This window comes from Astatotilapia calliptera, chromosome 7 (assembly GCF_964374335.1).
Source record: "Astatotilapia calliptera chromosome 7, fAstCal68.1, whole genome shotgun sequence".
Lineage (NCBI taxonomy): Eukaryota > Metazoa > Chordata > Actinopteri > Cichliformes > Cichlidae > Astatotilapia > Astatotilapia calliptera.
In genome coordinates this window covers 65864186-65885510 of record NC_137428.1, presented here as the reverse complement: position 1 = coordinate 65885510, position 21325 = coordinate 65864186, and the positions used below count along the sequence as shown (strand labels likewise).

The following is a 21325-nucleotide window of genomic DNA, read 5'->3' as shown; positions in this document are numbered from 1 at the left end:
TTCCAGTTGGGAAAGGTCACAAGCTCACATTCAGCGGCAAACGCTGTCGCCATGTTTGACCTGTTGTTAAAGTGACAATAGCAATTGTTTTATGCCAGGTGACCCTGATACACAATATGATTTAGACGCTATAAAAGCCGATGAGGTAGCGTTGATCTCGAGAAGACTATCAATGCTGATGAATGATTGAGCTCGCGAGGTGATTGAAGTTGGGAGACCATGAGAAGATGCGTGTTCATTTATGTGGCGGTGTACGGCAGCCAGCAAGCGGTGTGTGGCACGCCTGTCTGTGCCCGCATGCGGAGCGTGGCATTAGTCAGTGTGTAAAGCCCTACCAGTCAGACGGGAGATGGGTTGAGGGAGATGAATGGGAGGCAGGTTCACTTTATTACTGTCACTCTGCTCTCTCCCAGTCTGCCTCAACCTCCCCACTACCACCCATCCATTAATCACATGTTACTGCCTCCTCCCTCCCTCTTTCACTGTCTATTTCTCCTCCCTCCACCTTCCCGCTCCTCCTCCATCTGTCCCTCTATTTTCAAACTCAAACGTACTGTACCTTCTCCTCCTCACGTTCCCTTTCAATCACAGTATCGGTTTCTGCCTCCAGTTTGCCACGTCCTCGTCCTGAGATCTGCTCTTCACCAAGCCCGTGCAGTCTTAAAAATGATTCATCAGCATAAGTAAGTGATTCTTTTGGATAACAGTGGAGTTTCTTATGGGACTTATGGCTTTTGTCCTGTGTCTCTGCTCTCTTCTCTTTACACCCACCTCCAGCTGGTAAATGGAGTGGTTCTTATAGTGTTTTTAAACACTCAAAGCACTTTTTAACTGTGGCTTTCCCTTCCTGAGCCTGGTTCTGTTAACAGTGAGTTCTCTTTCCCTCTGTCCCCCTTTGAGTTGTGTGATTTTTGAGGTTTCTTTCTAATATTGTAGGGTATCTACCTTACAATATGTAACGCCTTGGGCACCTGTTGTTGTGAATTTGCGCAATATAAATAACACATAATTGAAAGAAACTGAACAGACTATCAGCTAGTTTCAGTCTGTTCAATTAAACTGGGTTTCGCTATTCAAACATTTTGAACACCTTGATTTTAACATTTCAGCCTCTACCGTCATTTTTTTTTCTGGGGTCAGAAACGACCAATTTTGGACAATAGAACTGAGCGCCAAGCTATCAGCTAGTTTAGTTAGCAGTTAGCATCTATGGACTGCACAGGTTCATAGCACAAACAGACATACCTGCTAATCAATCCAAAGTAACATGCTTGGTATAAATATACAAATTATACATTTAAAAAAAATGAAAAATTTTATGAATGAATAAATGAGCTTTACTCACTAAAACTGGAACACAAAGTTCTTGGACAGGCAGCAGAATAGACCATGTTTTAAGATTATTTAAATACTCCAAAAGCTGGACCTCTTGACAGCACCAGTGTGTGCTGTCAAGAGGTCCAGCTGTGTAACTTAGATTAGCTGAGGAGAAGCCCGATGACAAGACTTCAGTCAAATGTGTCCATATCCACTTTGAACTGATACTGATTACGCCTTTAGAAAAGCCTAAACAGAATTTAAACTGCTGATTTACCGCTGTTATGAAGGTGGAAATTACATAGGATTCAAAATCTCTGTTTTAAGAGTGACTTGGTTAAGAGGACAGCAAAGACTGTAGCAGTGAAAAAATATACACAACCGCACAAAAGGTTCTGCTCTGTGGTTTTGCATATTTAGGCAGCGCTTTCAGAGCCCGCCTCAAGTGGCCATTCCAGGAACTGCAGTTTTTGCCACCTCCGCTTGGTTCTTTTTCAGCCAGCCAGAACGGTGCTTGAATAAAACTTTTAAAATGCCTACAGATCATGTAAGCTTGTTACATATTAATTTAAATCAATATAATAAAGTTGATGTTTTAAGATAACAAGCTGGTAAAGTTGTGTTGTTCGACTGGTTTTTATTTTAGTGGAGTGTATTCTTTTATGTGCATTATAAAGCTGGGCTAGGTTTAAACTTACAGTCAGCTGGTGCAACTGGTTCCTGGTCCATAAGCATGTACACTGTTATAGCTGAAACACTACACATCAGTGTGGAGCAGCAGCATTACCCAACCCCTGCAGTGATGCCACCAGCCTTCCCTCTGTCCCAGCAGCTATCAGGCTCTCTGCAGCTCCCATGGGCCACATGTCAGACAGTAGTGCTGTGTTGATGCTTTTGCTACATACTGTATTTATATATATATAGCCAGCTAGCTCTTCCTCTCAGGGGTACCTGAACGAGCTGTGCGCTACGTGGATACCAGGGCTGAGGGGGAGTAGGGAGGGAAGAAGGAGAGGCCCCCATAGGCTGGCCGTGCCGCTGTTCCCCCGGATCCTATCGGCTAATGGGTCGGTAGGGATTTGGGGAGGGGGGTGGAGGTGGACAGAGACGGATGGCTCCTGACAAACTCACACTGACAGCCAGTGAATACAGGGCAGCCTAGCAGAAAGGTCAGAGCAGGGATGGATAAAGGACCGCTTGACTTTCAAAGTTTCACCCTGCTTGGTGCCACCGCACTGTCAGTGTGGGGAAAGAAGTGTTTACGGCTCGTCAGTTGGTTTTTCTGTCAAGCTAGCCATGTGTCTTTGCTAACCACCTCTTCATCACACACATGAAAGTTTTAAATTCCCACAAATACTCATACCCTGTGCTGCACACAAACACATTTGCACTAACGGGCAAGAAATTTCTAAAGTGACACTGTCCAATTCCAAGTGCAGCACATATATGCAACAGCACTGACATTCTCATTAAGCCTTTAGTAAGCTGTGTACCTTCAAGGAGAAAGAATCAAACCCTCTCTAAATGAACTAATGCTGTTCTCACCCTGGAGGCTCAGTTACTGTGTGTGGATGTGTTTGTGCGTAGGTGATGTGTTTATTGACTCCAGTAGAGGAGTGGATAAGAGGCGAGGCTCTGACTGAAGAACACTGATCCAGTCAGATGTCACCGGCCCTCAGAACTGCCTCTAATGGGGCCCCAGGGACTCTCTATCTCTCTTTCACCCTCTTCCTCCTTCTCTCCCTGCCTCAATAGCTCTCTAAAGCCAATCTCTTTTTTGTGTATCTGCCCCTGGCATTCTGTTTCTATTGCTTTGTGTATTACTGAAGCTACTATTACATGTGTGACTTAATGTTTAAATCTGCTACATAAAGTCTCCCCTGCAATGTTACTGGATGAGGCTGAAAGATTTATTACATTGTAAAGAAATTGTTTGAGATTTCGGAATTACCTGTATTTGATTTTGTTGGAGAAGTTTGGAGAAGTCGCCTTTGCCTCTACTAAGACATTAGCATAATATAACATAACATAACATAATAACCAATGTAGACTTTAAATAGGAAAACCACAAGGTCAAAATAAACACGATGTATTGACTTAATGTTTGGTATTATGATATAATAATTTAAGAAATTTAAAGGTAGCTGAACAGTTTACTGTAGCTTAGTGGCTGCAAAACTCCCAGTGAGACGATGAATAGACATACGGGTTCCCTTTGTGTATAGACAACTTATAAAGCTACAGTTACAAGTGTCATCTTTCATATTGGATACAATAATAAAGTTCCACTGAATAGTTGGCTAATCTCCCTTTGAAAACTCTCACCTTGACCATTTTAAGCATGGCTGTTATGTATTTACATTTTATGCTGGCTGCACCATTTATAGCAACTTTCTCGTGTGCATCTGTGATTACCACTGACTTCAAACTTGTGCAGAGAGCAAACACAAATGTTGGTGTCATGCTCACCTAACTTTAATGTTGAGGTGTCAAAGGGTTAGTCTCCTGCTACAAGCCAGACATAAGCTTTCACTGCCTCAGTAGACTACTTAAGAGGTGCCACATTTTAATCAGCAAGAAAGAAAATTTCTTGTATAATCAATCTTAGCTTGGCTACATTTAACCAACTAAAAGGGATGACCTACTATGCCAGGGCAAAAATGCCCCTTGCAGTCCAACTTACAATTGACTGTACGATTGCTGCCTGTCATTCACCTTTCTAACATTTCCTGTCTGTCTCTCCTGCCCTGTCAGACTAAAAAGCAGCCTAAATAATCCAAGTAGCAAAAGTGCTGCTGATATGAAATGCCATATATTCTGCAGAAGCTGCAACAGCGTAGTGCAATCATCAGTAAATCTACTTTATTCATTCTTTTGACTGATATGTCACCTAACATTTGAGATAAAGCACATTCTGCCTGATTACTTGTGAAACTGTCCACACTTAACCACATTTGATTGCTTACTTAGTGTGAGTCTCATCATGCAAAATCAGCGAGGACACAACTCGTCAGCGGACCGGAGGAACCGGAAGGGACAGTTCCCGGCAGGACATCCACTCCTCCCACCGCTCCCAGAAGGCCATGCTTCAGCCATGTGTCCATCATCACTGTCGGGAGGCGTCCATTTTTGAGTCCTCGCGTCCTCCATCTGAGGCACCCCTGTCTCTTTGACGAGTCGTGTGACCTTTTCCCCACGTCAGGTGTCGTGCTCGGTTACGTCAGGGTGGCGGCTGAGTGTCAAAATGTGGTCCTGTTTGTGTCGGTCGGCTCCGTTAATGGTTTTACCCAAAGAGCACCGCTTTGGAGTCAAACAGGATCTGATGTGAGATGACAGGGGTGACAGAGACAAGGCCGGCCTGGCTGTGTTCTACGAGGTGGCCCTGGCTCGACAGGAAGCATCCTATTAAGACACGACACACTGTTCATTATCAGCATAGTGGAGAGCAGATCTCAGGATGAAATAGTGTATCTGTACGAGGGAGTATGTGTTTTTGACACCTCAAGACAAGCGAAGGGCACTGAGGAGGCAACAAAGAGGCCCAGGGAATCATTTGCAATACATCAGTCAGATCACATGTGAAGCTACAAAGGATAAAATGCAGGAGACTAATGTGAAAGTTGGGATGCATGTGTTTAGAGGATGCCTCTGATCCTACACAGTCAGTATAAGTCGTAACCTCGTTTGTTCTCTCTCATTAGATTTTTAGATGGCTCAAAACAGCCTGTGCTCACACACCATTGCCTGACCATGTTATATCTGACTGGGACACCAGAGCTAGCATCCGCTGGGCTCCCCTGAGGCTTCCTTCTCACCCCTCACTGTTACTGTACAATGACTGGAACTGGGGTCAGCCAAATGCCCTATATTTTCCTGTAAATTTGCAACACACTGTAGCATTCAGGACCAAACACTATTTGAGTGCTATGTGTCATTATTCTTGTGTCACGATTTTCTTGGAAGTGCATTAAAAGGGGCCCTAACAAATGTGATTTGAGAACACAGCTACTCCTTTGTGCAGCATATTTAGAGAAATATTTGCTCGAGTGAAACACCTCTTAAACGGAGGGTTTGTTCCAGCGTTTAAACCTGTTTGAAAGACCTGTTTGAAGCCTCGAACATTTGGCGTTAATAGGGCAGAACGGCAGGGTGTATTTGATAACCACAGCAGCTACAGTATGACATCCACAGCCAAACGATGGCTACCAGCTCTGCAAACAACCACCACACCCTCGATCCATTTTTATTGTATTTGAGCAGCAGTGTTATATTTCCTGGCCTCCCCTTAGCACCACACACACAGGGCACTCCAAACAAAAAATCCATACTATCGACCCGCCAATGTCACCACAATTACTCTTCCCAAACAGCCATTGAGGACAAATTACATCTGCACTGCCTTTTCACCCGGTCACTATGGCTGAGCAGTAGCCCCCTCACGACACCTCCTCCTCTCAGCCTCTTGTCTCCGTCCCTCCATTTGCCCCCTAACTGAAGTCTGGACGGAGATACGCAGAGAGGGGTCGCAACAGGGGACGGGGCAACAAAAGAGCAAAAAAGGACTAGCAGCTTAGACTACCTCAACACTTCATGAAATATGGCTTCAGCTTATCAGTGATCACACAATTTCAGGCCCTCCGGGCAGCTGCCACCAAATGTGCAACAGTTATTCTGCCTGAACACTCGCTCATCAAAGCAGATATTTTCCCCCACATTGACATCTAGCGTGGGCAACCAAAAGAAAAAAACAAAAAAAACCTGCCTGATATTTGCATATGTCGTATTAGAATGGGTGATGTTCAAATATCATCTTCGTGCCAGTGGCAGATTCAAGCTGAGAGCTGCATCTTCCTCTGCACCCGGGCAGGCCTCCAGTGGTGAGAGGTAATCTCGCTCTGAGGTGTGAAGAAAACCACTTCCCATGTTTACATGAATACAGAAGCCCAACACCACAGAAAACCCTCTGGTATTGATTTCCCTGTCTGTATACACTGCCAAAATCATTTATTCACTATTGGCAGCGGTACTAGCAACAACCAGCGTTTAATGCTCTTAGCTATTAAGTTTCTTTGCAAGTAATCTCAGAGAACGTTGTCCCCCCTCCAACAGCAGACAGGGTGATTGAATTTTCCTGATGTTACGATGGCCCAAGAGGACATTTAAATGACTTCTGGTGCAGGTGGCGTATACCTGGGTGTTGGAGTTTGATTCTGTTTCAGACGCTGTGTAAGGTCCCCATTCTGAATCAGGACCATCAGTCACCGCCCACACATACACACACACACACACACACACACACACACACACACACACACACACACACACACACACACACACACACACACACGCACACGCACACACTCACATTGCCTTTTACCTTCATCTTAAACAATGAAAGGCTCTACACTCTTTTAACTGTAATAGCTCCAATGCCATCTACTCAGTATTTCTCCTCATAGAAGCAGTCGTGCAGAACTCTTTCTCTCGGAGGCACATCAGCCGTTTCGATTAGATTTTCTACAATATTTTAAAGAATCAAAGCAGGTTTTTACTTAATGCCCTTACATGTGGAGCAACATGCAAAGGTGTTTCTGGGGTATCTAGAAAAGAAAGTAAATGAATATATCAGTCAGTTTATTAGGGATAAACTGTCCTCCAAGTCAAGCACCCACTGCAATATTTTCCCCCAAAAGGTTTCGCTTTGCTCTTGAAGAAATAAATGCTGTAAAGAAAGAAAGAAAAATAAAAGCGAAATAAATAAATCTTTGTTTTGCTGGAAGACGTGGAGGCATGAAGTCATACATCAACAAAAATCTCATATTCTTGAACATGAAATATTTGAATGACACAAGCTATTTGACAGTGTCACTTTCAGAAAAAAATGTGTACGGAATAGGCACCGAGAGATTTTCATATTCCGTAGGGGGAAAGATGCAATTGTATTTTTGCAGATACTTCCACTGTGTTTAGGCTCGAGATGATCGAAGCAAAGGCAACGTTTCAAACAGTTTTGTACAAAATATTTATCCAAATAAATCAAAGCGCTTCCAATTCACATGACAACCTATTAAGCTCCCTCTCTAGATTTTGCATTAATGCACAAATCTGCATTGTAACACTAAAGCTCCACCTATCAAGAGCTTGTGCGTGTGTGAATCATTCATGCATCTGTAAGTGTGTATCTGTATGATATATGGTGATCAGTCACAGGAGGGGTTTTTACTGCGTGATTATTTCTGCTGTGACACTAACGAGCTTCGGCTGCAGATCCACTGCAGACCAATTACACCGGAGAAGAGGCTGCTTGCTTATTACACTCGGATAATCAGTGGGTTTTACCCTCCATGTTACAGCTCCTGCTACACACATGAACATTTGATTTTCTCAGGATGTGCATGACTGAGTGGTGCATTTATTTTCCTATATATGTGTGTGTCTGTCTCTCTGCGTGTGCATATATTACAACTCTGCTATTCCGATAGACAGCAGGCCATTGTATGTGATGCTGTGCTGTCTATATCGTGGAGCTCCAGCTTGTTGATTTATCACTTCTGCATTTTGTGCCAGAGCTCTCCACTTGATTGTGTCTTTGGTGCACTAATATGCCACCTCTGCATGTGTCACATTGTGACCGGGTTCTGTATGAGGGATTTGTGACTGGAGGGGAACCTTGCAAGCAGGAGACCTACGAGGACAGAGAAGATGAGGGGAGAAAGAGGGATTAAAATCTCTCTGTATTCAGTGATTGGGTTATTCTGGAAAGCACTGTCAGCACTTTCCACAAAGAGTTGCAGAAAACCAAAAAGGGGGGTTGGGGAGATCTTTTGATGTACTGTATACTGTACCCGTGTGCATATGAGTGCATGTGTGTGTGTGTGTGTGTGTGTGTGTGTGTGCATGTGACGCACTCTAATCACCTTAATTATTTCCTCTAATTACCTGCAAACAGCTAATGAATTCCTCAGGAATCCTATCATGTTGTGTATGTGCTCACATCATCATCCGTTTTGCACGGCTGCCATTAATTTGCTCATAAACAAATACAATTAGCATAAAATGTTTCATTACAGGCTCATATATCCGGTTTAGTCCCTGGTTAGGGTACGAAACAGCTCACCAACAGCACACACAAAAAGACAGCATTTTTCTGCATTTCCCCTCATGCCTAATAAACGGTTTGATGAAATGAATGTGGATTAGAAAAATATTTCACGGTGTGTGTGTGTTTGTTGTCCTTGCGGATGCTTATGTGTGCACTCGTATCCATGTTTGCGCGCGTCTCTGTTTGTATTTGTGCGTGTTGCTTATTTTTTCTGCTTTATAAATTTTCCATCCAAGGTCGTCTGGAGAAGAGGGACAATGGACTCGGTCCTGGGTGGACTGATGATGAATGTGTACATTTCATGACAACAAAAGCATAATGACCTTATTCTATAATGAATGGATTCATCATTAAAAATCTCTGGCCTGCGGCAAAGTCTTTTTTGCATATTCTGATGTCACGTCCTCTCTGAACATCACATGCATTTGTAGTCTATGCCTCTGGAGCAGTGCGTGTGTACGAGTGGGTCTGTGTGCATGAGCTAGTGTCTGCATTCTTATTTGTGCAGGTATACCTTTGCATCTCCTCACATGCATGCGTTTGTGGTACCTGAGGAAACTATGGCACACGTTCCCAGCTCAAATGGACCGGTGTTTGAGCCCTCTTTGTCGCAGACATGTTTCCAGACATCTTCAAGATAGCAAAGTCTGTACACGCCATCTTTCCTGTGACAGAGATGAAACCTCCAGCTGAGACTACTTAATGTCACCAAAGCTCAACAGTGGGAAACTGTTTATCAAATGTATTGAAATCTTCATTGCACGTTAAATATGATCTGAAGTGTTAAAATGTTTTCTATATGTCTATACTAATAATATAGCATCACAGCTACTTCACAACATATTTTAGTAATTTTTTATTGATTAGGACCAAACTACTGTTTCAAATCACATTTGATTGGTTTTATTATCTCTTGCGGAGATTTTTTATTTTCTACTCCCCTTTATTTCAGTCATGTTGTGGTTTTAGTCTGCTAAATCTATCCAAAAGCTATTATAACTAAAGTGGTTTTTATATTAATGCATCAGTAATACTAAAATAATAGAATAACACTCAAAAGTATTATAATCTAAATTATTATATTAGGGATTTACTGCTGATACTGCTCACCAGAACTCCTACTTGTAATTTAATCATTTTATATTGAATTATTATTCTTAGTAAAAGCCTATTTTCAGCTTTCCTGCAGCCAGCCGGCACCCTGATTTCACATTAAAAGGCTTCACAAACATAGCGTGATTGATTGACAGCGGTCAATTATCAGGTCCTCTCTGGGCCGTATTGATCTCTGTGCAAGATTAGTATCTTTTTCTCCAGCTCTCTGTCCTGCAGGTCATGTTACATGGTCTGACCCTGCCAAGGATACAAATGGCATATACATCTCCTGAACCGCTCCAAATGTCACCTGCCAGACAGGCGCACAGAGGATGAGGAGTCTTTTTTTTTAACGATTGTTTTGCGTGTGTGTGTTTTTTTTTTTTTTTTGCAAAGTATGCAGAAGAATAGACAGATTGTCAGGAAACACGAGGAAAGAACAGGGAGTGGCCTGCAGTAAAAGACCAGGTACACTGAGGTTAATCATTTAGCTATGACGTCACCTCTAGCGTAGAGGGGTTTAGGAGTAACCATACATAATGGAGAATGCAAGCTCATAGGTCTAAAGGATCACGATAGAGATGCTGCTTGTTATACAATGATAATTATTTCATCTGACAGCCTTAGATCTGCTCCTGTTTTAGGAGCAGATGAGTCCTGCTTCAGGATGTGTGCTCTGCAGGTCTACGTTTTCAAGAGGTGAATCAGGTAAAGAACATTCAATTAGACTATCTAACACAGAGTGACAGTCTTACCGAGGGCTCGACCACACCAGTGCATTTCGCTGATCTGCCTCAAAAAACCCACTGAATTTAGAAGCCACAGTGGCTGTACTGTACAGCAGTGGGGGGGAGGAAGCGGTGGAGTCCGGGTGCCAAGTTGAGAATTCAGAGCTTTCCTTCTGTCTGTAGTCAGGTGGGATGACAGGGGGCGAGTGCTGGTTGGTGGCTCTCCGGCGGCTCTGACAGCCTGTCACAGGGAGATCACTGCCACATGCCTGTCTGTCCACAACGCTGACGGCTGACCCGTCCAACACGGCCCGGCCCGCTGGTCATGCCATCCCTGTCTGCTGTCGGACGTCTCTGACAGCTGACAAGACACCTGGGACACGGCCGGCAGGGGCCAGAGCGCTGCTACCTGTATAGACATCAGGATTTACTGCTGCCAAGGAGAAGAGTGTGGAGAAGGAGGAGGAGGAGGGAGCATACACAATTTATTTTCAATAAAAGGATCACATACTCTGCTTTCTCAACTCTATATATATACATTATATAAATTTGCCTTCAATTGATGAACCTTTCTCAGTAAAATTAATACAGGACAATTTAATTCAGCATTTTCCTTAAACTAATACATGCAAGTTGCTCTGTTTGCACACGTGTGCACTAATTACATTTTTCACTGCATAACTCCCTTTAGATGTGGAGACAAAGGAGGCTGATGGCTGGAGTCTAGGCTACTGAAACATATGGGCCATGTCATTTATCACGTCCGCTGGTGAAGGAATGAGAGCCCATCAGTGGCCTGGCATTGATCCCTGCATGGGCCAGCCATTGTTTTCAGCAGCACCTGGTGGAGTTCTGTCTGCAGTATAGGGGAGGAGGAGACACACAGAGGGTGGGAGAAGATTAGTCTGGGGAGGGAGGTGTTAACATTTTCTGGGCTACTCATTAAAAGTCACAGAAAAGTAGAAACAAGAGAGAAGTTTGACTTTTGATGCTTTTTTCTCTCATATTTCTTTTCTTAAAATAAGGATCTTTAGGGTTTTAGTCCAGTTCTGTGGATGGATAGTGCCTTTTTTATCCTTGATTTTATTTTATTTTCAGTGTTATTTAATTATTTTATTTAGTCTTTTTAATGAGCTGTTGGATATTTGAAAATAAAGTATTTATCCATCTCCAAAGTGTTTATGAAATGGTGGTAGCTGTATGTATCCTTCAATACTACAGCTCCCAGAATTCGGAGGACTAGAAACACTCCACAAAAACTACTTTGTCAGAAATACTAAATAAAAGCAACCAAACAAACTCACACAGTAGATGCGAGAAACAAACAGTGAAATTTACAGGGCTAATTATAGAGAGTCAAGAATGACTTCTGTTGCAAATGTGCCACTGGTTTGATTTTAATTACAATCTGACAGACTTTAATTATCATTGTGTATTTTACAGTAAATAAAACAATCATAAACTCTAACCTCACAGTTATGTGTACATAAGTAAGTAAGTATATGTTTAGTGCTTTTACAGCATTCGGGAAACTTGCATTATGACTATATATCATGTCTTTAAGATTAATCTGTCATCTTGCCCTAAAATGTAAGAAGATGGTAATAATTAACATATGAGTGAAAGTAAGAGTAAAGAAAGAAAATTTTTTTTTACTATAATATTCCATTTCTTGGCAATGTTCGGGCTTACCAAGAAATCATGTTTACATGAACATAGCTAATATTTCGAGGTGTAATGCTCTGAAAAGAAGCTCTAATATTTTCACCTGGCTTTGTTTAAAAAAAACACACACACACATTTGCTTGCTCAGCATTGTTTGTCTGCAGTAATTCATCACGCAGGCTTTGAGCTATTGATGGAGCCAGCATCCTATAGCAGGCCCTTGTCAATGATTCACTCACTAAGCCCATCTGTCAGGCGCCCTCTGCTTCTCCCCCTCTTCGTCTCAAACACCACTGCTGTTCAGCTCGACCCTCCTCTTCCTCGGTGATGGATGGACAAAGTCCTCGATGGCCGCAAATGGCCGCATTCAACGCAAGAGCACCTCACTGATTCGTTTGTTGTGTAATCCTGCCTTAAAAATCCAGTTAGTTCTTGTCTCAAAGTCACCTGTGGCACAGACCAGAAACCATTTACAAGGCTGAAAGAGAAAGGCTTTGTGGGAAGGTGACTTCTGGAGGTGATTGGTAACTATTTGAGTATTCGCAGCTTAGCTGAGGAGAGTGATCAATAAATCAGCTGCTCTCAGAATCCATCACAATTGTGCCACTAAATGCTCTTAATGCAGTCAGTGATAAACTATGGCCAGAGCACTTCTGGAAGGATCCGGTGCATCCTTGCAGAGCACATTGCTCGAGCACTGAATCACATGGTGAGGGGATGAAGTAACTCTCTGGGACTGAAAAGAAACCTGAGGATCCTGATGTGAGCACAGATCAGTGGTGTGGGGCAGAGCTCAGGTGTGGCAAAGAGTGCCATCTGTGGGCTGATCATGAGAACTGCATAATGAGATGGGATAAAATCAAACTGAAATCTCGACTTTCCTTTTTTTTAAATCACTCTAAGTTCATTCTTAATACTTAGGACAGGAGCTGGAAAATGTTAACACAGCAGCTGTTTATTGGCTTTCTGGGAAATTTCAACTATATCACAAATAATTTAAATAAACACTTAATTGTCACATGTTTCTGATTGTTTGGTCAACAACTGACTAGCCTGATACAGGTCAGGTCAGAAGTGTAGGGCCCTAACAGTGCTCCTCTTATTCCTCCTTGCACAAAGGAGCAGATACTGGTCCTGCTGCTGGGTGGATGTTCATCTACCACCCTGACCATCATGCACTGGCCCATTTCTTGGTATCAAACTGCCCAGACTGTGCTGGGAGACATTCTCGTCACGGCATGAATGAATGCGCCATCCCAGGGGAGCTATTCAACCTGTGCAAGTTGATTGGGCCCCATGTGCCAACTCATGCTATCAGTAGTGACAAGGACACTTGCAAAAATCAAAACTAAGAAAAAGTCAGGAGGGATAAGGAGAAAGTAATGGTCTGTGGTCCAAACTCGCATAACTGTTGACTTTTTGAGGGTTGCCTTCCTGTTGCCTCTCATATGTTGTCCGATTAATTTGCACCTAAGCAGATAAAATAGGTTCAAGCAGTTTATCCTTAACAACTAGACCAACTCGATTAAACGTTTAACTGACTTTTAGTTATACTGTGACGATCAACTGTTTCCAAAATGTTTACTTAACTTTTTTCAGAGCAGTGTACAGGATATACTCCAAAACTAATTGCAACACATGCACACTAACATCGAATATAATACTGGGTTAGTGCAACATACATTTAGTTTTTTAATTTTATTTAATTTAAAATCTCGGTATGGTAGAAAGTTGAGAAGAAAATCCAAAGCAGAGAGTTGAAACAGAGCTCAGTTTAGTTTCAGTCTATTTTCAGAGTGTTTAGCTCTATTTAAAAAAACAAAAACAAAAGGAAACTATGATACAGAGGAATACATATTACAGTGGAACAGAGCCATTCAACCGCCCCAGTCTCATTAAACACTGAAGCACCGTGAGCAGCTTTGGTGTTGACAAACAGACAAAAACTAAAATTAAAACCTTTGCTGCATATTTTTTTATGTATTTCAAATTTGTGTGCTACATTTTTTAACACCTGCCTTTACATTTCTGTTTAATTTTAGTTACCTATGCTACATTTGGACTATTCTCCCAGCTGTTTTAATGGGGAAGATTAAAGATCTTTAAATATTTTCTTGCAGAGATTCCCTTAGTACCTCTATCTATCAGTTAGTCTATCGCCAACACACAACTACACAAATTCTTTCAAATACAGTGTTGAAACTGATTCATCGACCATATCTCAGGTTAAGTACAAACTAATTGATCTCTAATTCTTCTCGTTCACTCCACTTATTTGTTAACGATATTGTTGCAGTGTGCAGTGATTAATTGAGGCCATACATGGTGCATTTACAGTAAGAACCATGTCAGCAAACCTCTGGCAAAAGCAGGTTTCCTTTCCATCCATTTTAAAACAAAAGACTGTGAGGTGAAGCATAGTTGCTGCATCTCCAGCTGTGCAGAGATCACCGCAGCTTTCACTCACCCTCTGAGAGCCTGGGCCCTCAGCAGTGACCCCCCTCACATCAAACTTGACTGCTCATGTCCTGTCTGCATGCCGAGTTGTCGTGTAGGCTGTGTCGCTCTGTCACAAGACATGTCCCACATTTGCAGCCGCCACCGTTGGCCAGCAGGATGAGAGCGTCTGTCAGGAGAGCTGACACGCATGCCACTTTACTGGGCGACTGACAGAGGGCCACGCCACACTGTCACTTCTTCCAGATCTATTGCCTGAGGATAAACACGGACACACACACACACATACAAAGAGACTCACGCATGTTAATAACACAAGAGTAAACAGAGTTGGAATCTCAGAGAGTGACTGACTGACAGGCTGACTGGGTGACCGACCAGGGCTGAGGAAGCTGGAGCACTGTGTCACCCCTCATTCTTACAATCTCCAGCTGTCACATCAAACACTCTGCTCCTGTGTTGCTCCTCCTACTTACTCAACTCCACCACCTTCTCCCGTCCCCTACCTTACGTACTGATATCTCATCAGAAATATGTACTGCAGCGCTAAAACTCACAGTCCCAGCATGTTAGTCTTCATGTGTACTTTTTAAAACATCATTTATAGTACATGGCTGTATCTTATATGGTTCCTCCTCCTATTCATTCTGTTGGATCTGTGGGGCGTTGTGTTTTTAATAGTTCTTACAGACTTATGAAAGGGTTGATTTTACTTTCCAGTATGAGTCCCATTACTTTAATATTACTCCATAACACATGTAAGTGTTCTGAGACCAATTGATGCAGTTTTATTAGATCCTTTTTATTTATTTTTGCTTGATCTAAGGAACAGCTGCTCAGCTCTTCAATTTAGTGTTAAAAGACATGCTGAATGTGTTTTGACACTGTCTTGTTAAAAAAAGGAAGTGAGACCCTCCCTAGCAAGCTGTCACCCCGATGGCAGCATATCTTCATATAGTACTTCATATATTAGCTATTTATCATTCAGTCATTATTATTGGGGTCTTCACAGGTGTGCAAGTTCCCCATACTATGCAGACTAATGTGCACTTTACCATCACGGATGCTGGCTTTTAAACTCTGCGTTCATGTCAACACTTTCCACTTCACAATTGAAGACAGTGAGCATATTTCTGTATGCATTTTTGGAGGGGTTGTATTGTTTTAATTTGCATCTGTGGTGACAAACTTTGTTCACTTGCAGCAGTTTTCAGATATGTGCCTGAATTCATCCAGGCTTCCACTTTAGGTGTCATGGTGGTGCAGTATGTAGCATCTCTCAGCAAGAAGGTCCTGGGTTTGAATCCACTGGATGAGTTCCTTCTGTGTGGAATTTGCATGTTCTCTCTGGGTATTCTGGCTTCTTCCCACTGTCCAAAGACATGCATGTTCGATTAATTATTGATTCTAAATTGGCTGTAAGCGTGAATGTTTTCTCTCTCTCTCTGTTTTAGCCTTGTGACAGACTGGCTACCTGTCCAGGGTGTACCCTTCCTCTCACCCCATGATATGCTGGGAAAGAAACCCCCAGTGACTTTCAGGTCCACAGGGATATTTTAAATGTTTTTATGTGATCCTTTATGCAGGTAGACGAGATCCTTTTCAAAGAACCCCACAAAACATTTTAGTTTAAAAAAAAATTTTACTCAAAAAAAGGGGGAAAAACACTCAATGCCCTCCCCCAACCAAAGATAAATAAATATTCAAATCAAATACATAAATGTAAGCAACAATTGTTGAATTTAGCCCCTCCATTGGTTATACAGCAGCGAGCCTCTATGATGCATCAATGCTTGTACTGGTAATTTCTGCATCGTAAATGCCTTATGTATACACTTTGTATTCATTTTGTCCGGCAGTGCGCCCCAGGGTGGCTGTGGCTACAATGTAGCTTACCATCACCAGTGTGTGAATGTGTGTGTGAATGGGTGGATGACTGCATGTGTAAAGCGCTTTGGGGTCCTTAGGGACTAGAAAAGCGCTATACAAATACAGGCCATTTACCATTTCACTTTGTCTGTAATGCTTCTTTGTTATTAGTAAAGAAATTATTTCAATGAAGCTTTTTGTTTCTTTTTCTTTTAGTGTGTGTGTGTGTGTCGTATTTTTACTTACAGTAAATCTGGATACACTGTCTGAAATTTGATATAGGAACGTATGACTCTAATAGATTTTGTGGTACTTAAGCCCCTCATTGCTGGCTCTCCACTCATTTGCTGTGGTTTTCATTTGTAAAAGCCCCTCAGGCGCTGTTGTAGTTGCACCATGGGATTGCTGTGGTACAGTATATGGAAGAACAGTGTCCTCTAATGGCTGAAAGCTAAATTACGTCCATTGAAATAATTAATGGAAAGATAATGTTGTTGTTTTTTGGTAAAGTAAATAAATAAAATAAAAATAAAAAAGTAGTTTTGGGAGCAAGGCAAAATTTTTAAAAACCTCATTTTCAGTCTCAAACAAAACCTACAGGGATGTCGCATCTGTTCAACAGTGGGCACCAACACTGAGGTGTTTGGAGACTCCGAGTCTTGGAAGTTAATTTGTGATGATAAAAAATGCTGAAAGAGGGTCAGAAGCCAAGTTCTATTCAGCTTTTTTTAAATCCAAAATTATCTGGTAATGATATTTAACTGTCTAAGTGGGTATACTTACTTAAATACTGAAGGAGTGAAACTGAAATGTTTACATTTACACTTATCGTGCACACAATACTTGACCGACTTTTAATAAGTGGAATATTATCAGGGCTAAACTGTGAATCATGATTCCAGAATAGAAATACCCATTCCTCGGAAATCAACCTGCGTGCTCTGCAGAAATGAACTGAATCAGAAACAACAGCTCATACTGAAAATAATGAGATGTTGTTTATGGGAAAAGTGGTGCCAGTAGCCTGCCAATAGATGGCAGTGTGCATTCATGCAATGCATTTATCTTAGACAGGAGTGAACAAAAGTAGAGCAAGTGCAATTTAGTAATAATAATATTAACACAGAGAAAAACATGTAGCATTACATGTATGTAACATGCAACAATGATCTTTAAGTTTAGGCAGAGATATCTGGTATTTCGTGTGTCTGGTTCGCTGGTTTCAGACTGACTACAAAACGAGTAAAGCTTTTTAGAGACTTACGGGGAGTCAAACCCGCCCTCTGAACCTCTCATATCTCTTTGCATGATGCATTATGTAGGTGTGCCGACAGACAGGAACATCAGGCCCAAGCAGCAGCTCTGTGCGCTTCCCCAGCGGCTTGCTCCAGTGTCACAGTTGTTTAACTCCAGTAATGCAGGCCAATTAAGTATGATGTAGGGCTGCCTGCTGGGACCCCCGCACTTTGAGTTCTGGAGACTCCCAGAAGCTCAGGTCAGGAGGCTATAGGCTCTGGACATGAATGATTAATCCTGAAATTGACTTTGTTTTTCTCATCAGAGGCCCCAGTTGCTGGTAATAGTTAGCTGAATAAGACAAGAACAGCTGTTCCAGCCTCATCATCTAAATAAAACCTGGAATAAAGGAAAGATCGTACCTATGTGTTACTTCAGTGATGATGAAAGTTAGCTTCAACTTCAAAAGCTGAAAACTTGAGCATCACTAATTATGAACTCGTATTTGAATGAGAGCAACTTTGAAATATTATCAAAGATATTCATTTATTGAAAAGGAAATAGATAATACAAATGAAACAAAATCGTTTTTTTCACATAATTAATTTCATGAGTCATTGACAGCAAAGAAAAGTTATCTCACAGGAAACTCATTTGGAGTCTTGCTTTCAGACGTTACTCTTATGAGTTTTATGACATGAGTAGTGTTGACACAGAGTGCTTCCAAAAAGTGCTTTCTGCAGAGTAAATACTGTACAGTGCAATGCCAAGTAAACAATACATCACATCTGATCATTCATTGGTAAACATGGTTCATATCAAAGAACATAAATGTTCAAAGTTTCATCAATACAGTACATTTATAGCAGACTTCACAGAGACCAAACCTCCCAGTCTCAAAGTATATCACATTTAATTATCTCCCTTTGGATTTCAACCAACGACTTTTGATTCCCGTTGCTTTTTTTTGCAACTTTCAGTTCTGTTTCTGTGAGTGCTACCTCATCCGCTTTTCTCGCAGTTCGGCTGCCCCCTGCTCTCCTTCAGTTTGTCTCTCTGGCCCTCCGGAGTCTTGGAGTCTCTTCTTAAATCACTAACCACAGCTCGGAGGTTTTTGAACCTGTCCAGCCGAGTGCTCTGGGCTGCCTGAAGTCTGACTTCTGAACCCTGAGTTGCACTTAGGGAGCTGAGAGAGCGCACACCAGCGAGGCCGCGCTCCTTTCCTGCAGGACGCCGTGGTGTGGTCATAGTGCCGAGATCCTCAGGGTGATCCATGTCCCTGATGACCTCACACAGGTAGCGGGCCAAGTCCTGGCTGGAGAAGGACAGGGTTTTCTGGGAGCGGCGGAAGGTCAGAGGGGACGGCAAGGTTTCTGTCTCTGAAGGAGGAATTGCCAGACGTAGAGCAATCGCGGCACTGCCATTTCCATTAGACGTGCCATTTTTGTTGGTGTCCTGGGTGGGCTTAGTCTGCGGGTAAGAGATGATGCTTTGAGGATAACTATATCGGAGTGACTGTGCTGGGCTTGGCTGGAGGGAGCGCTGTAGCTCCACCATGTTAAAGGCATTCTGAGAGACCAACACAGAGAGAAGAAGGGAATGAAAAGAAAGAAGAGAAGAACAGATACGGTTTTCCTCTTGTGTAATCTTTTTTGGGAGTTTAAGAGATAATGAAAAACAACACTGGCACACCACATTAATCTGAGCTGTGCAGCTCAGCTAATGCCTCTGCTAGCTAATTAACCCATTCCTAAGACTGAGACAAAGATCCAGCATGTAAGAAGAGATGTTGGCAACAACATGACCATTGATCAGCCAAGTAATTAATTATCTAATTGCAGAAAGAGGAAACTGCTACTACAAGCACTATTAAAACTGAGGCGTTAACAGCTATTGGTATCTACGTTCTTAATTTCTGCTAATTGACTCACAATTCTATACTCCAGGCAATTTGCGGTTCCAAGAAATAGTTTGTGAATTGAGACTAACAAGATTTCTTGACTATGACTCACACGATATAGCTGAATCTTTATCTAGGTCACGATTATACAAAATAATAAACCACAACACCAAAAAAAAACAACAGAAAAAACCCCACAATCTGAGGATGAAACACAAATTTTGTGCTCCTCATTTCAAACAGATAAATTAGTCAAAGCGCAGGCTTGAAAAAAAAAAGTGAACCTCTGTTCTAATTTCTTCAAATATTCTTTCAAATTTTTGCTGTCAGGTTCTCCAATTAAGAAAATATCACTCAAAAAAATGGGACTGACATGTACAGGTGTTTGCTACAAGAAAAACACTGAATAAGTGCTGCTGCTGGAAGCACACTACAAAGAAAATTACAGCTCTCCAAAAAGACACTGCACCATCTCTCAAGTCTAGAGCTGCACCTGTGCACATAAATGCTCCACAACATTTTTACCATAGTTTTTAAGATAAAAAAATTATTAAAAAAAAAAAGCACTGGACACCAACACTGAAACTACGTCCCAGCTGTGAAGTACAGAGGAGGGAACATCCTGTTTGGAAGTGTTATTCCATCGAGCGCCTGAACGGTGAATTAAAAATGATACCAAGATTTCTTTTAAATAGAATGTCAGTCAGGGCAGCGGCACACTACCCGAAGCTTAAGTGATGATGGGGGATGATCCAAAGCACACACACAAAATCTAAAACCTAATTATTTAGAAAACAAGAAAAATCAGGTTTTGGAAAGACTTGATCTTGGACATCACAAAATCACACATAACATGGTTGTTGCTGTTAAAGGAGAATAAATACTTCCCTAAATTCAACTGCTTTATCTTGCAAATGTAGATTTTTATCTCAAAACACCAACAAATATTCTCCATCCAGTGTTGATGTTTTATTTCTGTTCATATATACTTTAAAATAATATATCTTAATGGTATCAACATAACCCTGGAAATAAGAACTTAAATAAGTACTCTATGTAAGTTTGGTTGTTATTTACTCTCTGTGTCAGAATGCATTTACGTTTACCTGATCTTGCTCTCCTCCACCTTCCTCGTCGTAGTTGAGCACATTCTCTCGGATGTCCTCCCACTCGCCGTGATGCGCAGACACATGGTACACACCCTCCTTTAGGCCCTTGTGTCTCCTCCAGCAGGAGTAGAGAAACAGGCCCAGCATCAACACTGAGGGGTGCCAGAGAGCAGGTTAACGCAGCAGGGAGCACTGTCACATAATTAGCATGAACTCCTGAGCCGAAAAAGCACGGCTTTGGCTGCATATGTAAATCGAAAAAGTTAGGAGGTTCTAGGAAATACTTGACTGCAGTCAGGATATAATTTAATTACAAATAAATAAGTAACGCAGACTCATAATACATGACTGTAAATACATGTTGCATCACACTGACTTGTCCCGTAAGGCCTGTTAGCTGCACTGACTACAGTTAGGACATACTAATAAAACATACGTGCAAACGGAGGCACCACCTTTCTACCTATATTCCCTTTGATGTTGCCTCTCTGTTTCCTGTCTTATCAAAGACCGCAGTTCCTCAGAAACCTATTAACTGAATTTGTACTCCTCCCAGCTTAAACTCAAAGCCTCAGTGGCTCGGAAGAACTCTGAGAGGAATGCAGCGGGAGCCGAAAAAGAAAGGTCCTAAAGCATACACATCAATCACAGCTATTGTGTGCTGAATTATACAACATGCTGGACTGACCTTTAAAGTCCATTAATCTCAACCAATATTTTTCTCCCATCTGCCATCCTTCTCTTTCTCTTTTTTCCTTCCTCGCTATCTGTTTTTACTAGTTCGCAACTTGACTCCCCCTTTTTATCTGTGTACGTTTTTTTGGTCTCTATATATTGGCGCTTGCCT

The 21325-nt window shown here is 42.0% G+C and overlaps 1 protein-coding gene and 1 long non-coding RNA gene across 2 annotated transcripts in view; one reads left to right on the top strand and one right to left on the bottom strand.

The window, feature by feature from the left end:
- Nucleotides 1-555: 555 nt before the first annotated feature.
- LOC145430220 (uncharacterized) lies at nucleotides 556-5309 on the top strand. Its single transcript, XR_013910689.1, has 2 exons — nucleotides 556-683; nucleotides 4288-5309. It is a non-coding gene; the product is annotated as an uncharacterized LOC145430220 (long non-coding RNA).
- Nucleotides 5310-17996: 12687 nt separating this feature from the next.
- Nucleotides 17997-21325, bottom strand: part of LOC113027094 (neural-cadherin-like) — a 107979-nt gene continuing 104650 nt past the window's right edge. Inside the window, exons 32-33 of the mRNA XM_026176573.2 lie at nucleotides 20476-20630; nucleotides 17997-19038 (exon numbers count right to left, since the gene is read on the bottom strand). Coding sequence (XP_026032358.1) covers nucleotides 18472-19038; nucleotides 20476-20630 — 722 coding nt within the window. The 3' untranslated portion in view covers nucleotides 17997-18471. The remainder of the gene's footprint in view (nucleotides 19039-20475; nucleotides 20631-21325) is intronic.